Consider the following 2,028-nt stretch of genomic DNA (forward strand, 5'->3'; position numbering starts at 1 on the left):
TCCTTGGCGGCCCCTCCCGAGGGATCCAAGGCGCATTCTTCTGGCAGCAGCGGCGTCGGTGACGACGACGAGTACCGACGGGCGGGCTCTGACCTTGACGACCCCACCGCCTAGCGCCTTCATTGCTCCTGCCTGCATTTACCACTATAATTAATTTGCTTTATATGTTATGTTGCTGTGAACCTTGGATCTGTCGTGACCTCGGGTCACAACTTATTTATCTTTAAGCTTGTTATCCTCCTGCACAAACAAAACCTTGCTTGTTAGCTATGCTGTCCATGGCTACTGTGTTTCCTGTTTCCCTCTTACGCTTCCCGCGGAAGGGGTCGGGCCTGTTTGCTATCCTCAGCCCGAGGCTTGGCGTCCCAGGGCTTTTAGACAAGAGACTGCGATTTAGCGAGGCTGGCCGTTGGGAGCGGTTCGATGGGGTCTCGGGGATTGCATTGATGCCCTTCCGAGCCCCCAGGCGTTGGTGAGTCCTGAGGCGTGTCTCGCGTGTTGGGCTCCTAAGTCTGTCGTGGGTTCGAGCGAGGTCGGGGGGAGTCACGATACGGGCAGGTCAGCCCCTTCGGGTGAGCGAGGCGAGAGAGTCAAGAAAAGCACAACAGTAGACGGAGCACAACACGCTGAAATATTGAAAGATAGAATGGTTGAAAAATGCAGATTTTATTGACATACGGAACGGTTGGGAGCCCCCGGCTAATCCCACGGTGCCCGAAGGGTGCCTTGGGTTGGTCTAAATCCCGTACATATTACACGCTTGCGGCTTACGGGTAGAAGTTGCGCAAGTGTGTTATGTTCCACGGGTTTGGCAGCGGTGCGCCTCTCTCTATGGCCAGCCTTACTGCACCTGGTCATGGCGTCTCGATCACCTTAAACGGTCCTTCCCACATGGGGGATAACTTGCTTAGTCCTGGGCGTGTCTAGACACGCCGGAGGACGAGATCATTGACCTAAAGTAATCGAGGCCGGACGTTTCACTGATGGTAGCGATGCAGGCACTGCTGGTATCAAGCGACGTGTAATGCTGCACGCCGCCTTCTCTCCTCGAGGTGGTTGAGATCGTCGTGCCATAGTTGATCTTGATCAACTTGGGTGAACATATTAGCCCGAGGTGAGCCGAGGGTTAGCTCGGATGGGAGCACAGCTTCTGCCCCGTATGCCATGAAGAAGGGGGTTTCTCCCATTGCATGGCTGGGGGTTGTTCTGTTTGCCCAGAGCACTGCTTGCGGCTCTTCGGTCCAAGAGTCACCATGCTTTTTCAGCACGTTATATGTCTTGGTCTTTAGGCCCTTGAGGATCTCGGTGTTCGCGCACTTGACCTGGCCGTTGCTCTCGGGGTGAGCCGGCAAAGCAAAGCAGAGCTTGATGCCCATGTCATCGTAGTAATCACCGAACAGCTCACTGGTGAATTGGGTCCCATTGTCCATGATGATGCGATTGGGGATGCTGAACTAGGTTGTGATTCATTTTATAAAACGGACCACCAAATGCTTATCAATTTTCCTGACCGGGTAAGCTTCAGGCCACTTGGTGAATTTGTCGATGGCGATGTATATGAACTTGAAGCCCCCTTGTGCCAGCCTGAACGGCCCCATGATATCTAGCCCCCAAGACCGCGAAGGGCCATGAGAGTGGGATCGTCTGTAGGGCCTGCGCCGGTTGGTGGATTTAGTGGGGGTCAAACTGGCAGACGTGGCAATGCCACACCAGGTCCGCCGCGTCTTGGAGCGTGGTTGGCCAGTAGAAGCCTTGCCGAAAGGCCTTTCTTACCAAGGTTCTGAAGGCCAAGTGTGCACCACACTCGCCTTCTTGTATCACGTCAAGGAGTTCAAGACCGTTGGCCCGAGTATGCACTTCGTGAGGACTCCATTGGCTCCGTGGCGGTAGAGGGCCCCTTCTACCAACGTGTACCTTTTGGATATTTGAGCGAGGCGCTCGCTTCCTTCACGGTCCTTAGGCAATTGTTTGTTCTATAAGTAGTTCTGGATTTTCGATATCCAGGCTACTTGCCGGGATATTTCTGGC

The 2,028-nt window shown here is 54.2% G+C and overlaps 1 protein-coding gene across 1 annotated transcript; it reads right to left on the minus strand.

The window, feature by feature from the left end:
* Positions 1–1,010: 1,010 nt before the first annotated feature.
* On the minus strand, positions 1,011–1,430 carry LOC102714588. Its single transcript, XM_015841484.1, has one exon. The coding sequence runs from the start codon at positions 1,428–1,430 to the stop codon at positions 1,011–1,013; it is 420 nt and encodes a 139-aa protein (XP_015696970.1).
* Positions 1,431–2,028: the final 598 nt, after the last annotated feature.

Source organism: Oryza brachyantha, chromosome 10 (assembly GCF_000231095.2).
Source record: "Oryza brachyantha chromosome 10, ObraRS2, whole genome shotgun sequence".
NCBI lineage: Eukaryota > Viridiplantae > Streptophyta > Magnoliopsida > Poales > Poaceae > Oryza > Oryza brachyantha.

Bases quoted from the DNA above. Each gene is read 5' to 3' on its own strand.
- LOC102714588 (XM_015841484.1), bottom strand. From the start codon at position 1,430: ATGGACAATGGGACCCAATTCACCAGTGAGCTGTTCGGTGATTACTAC.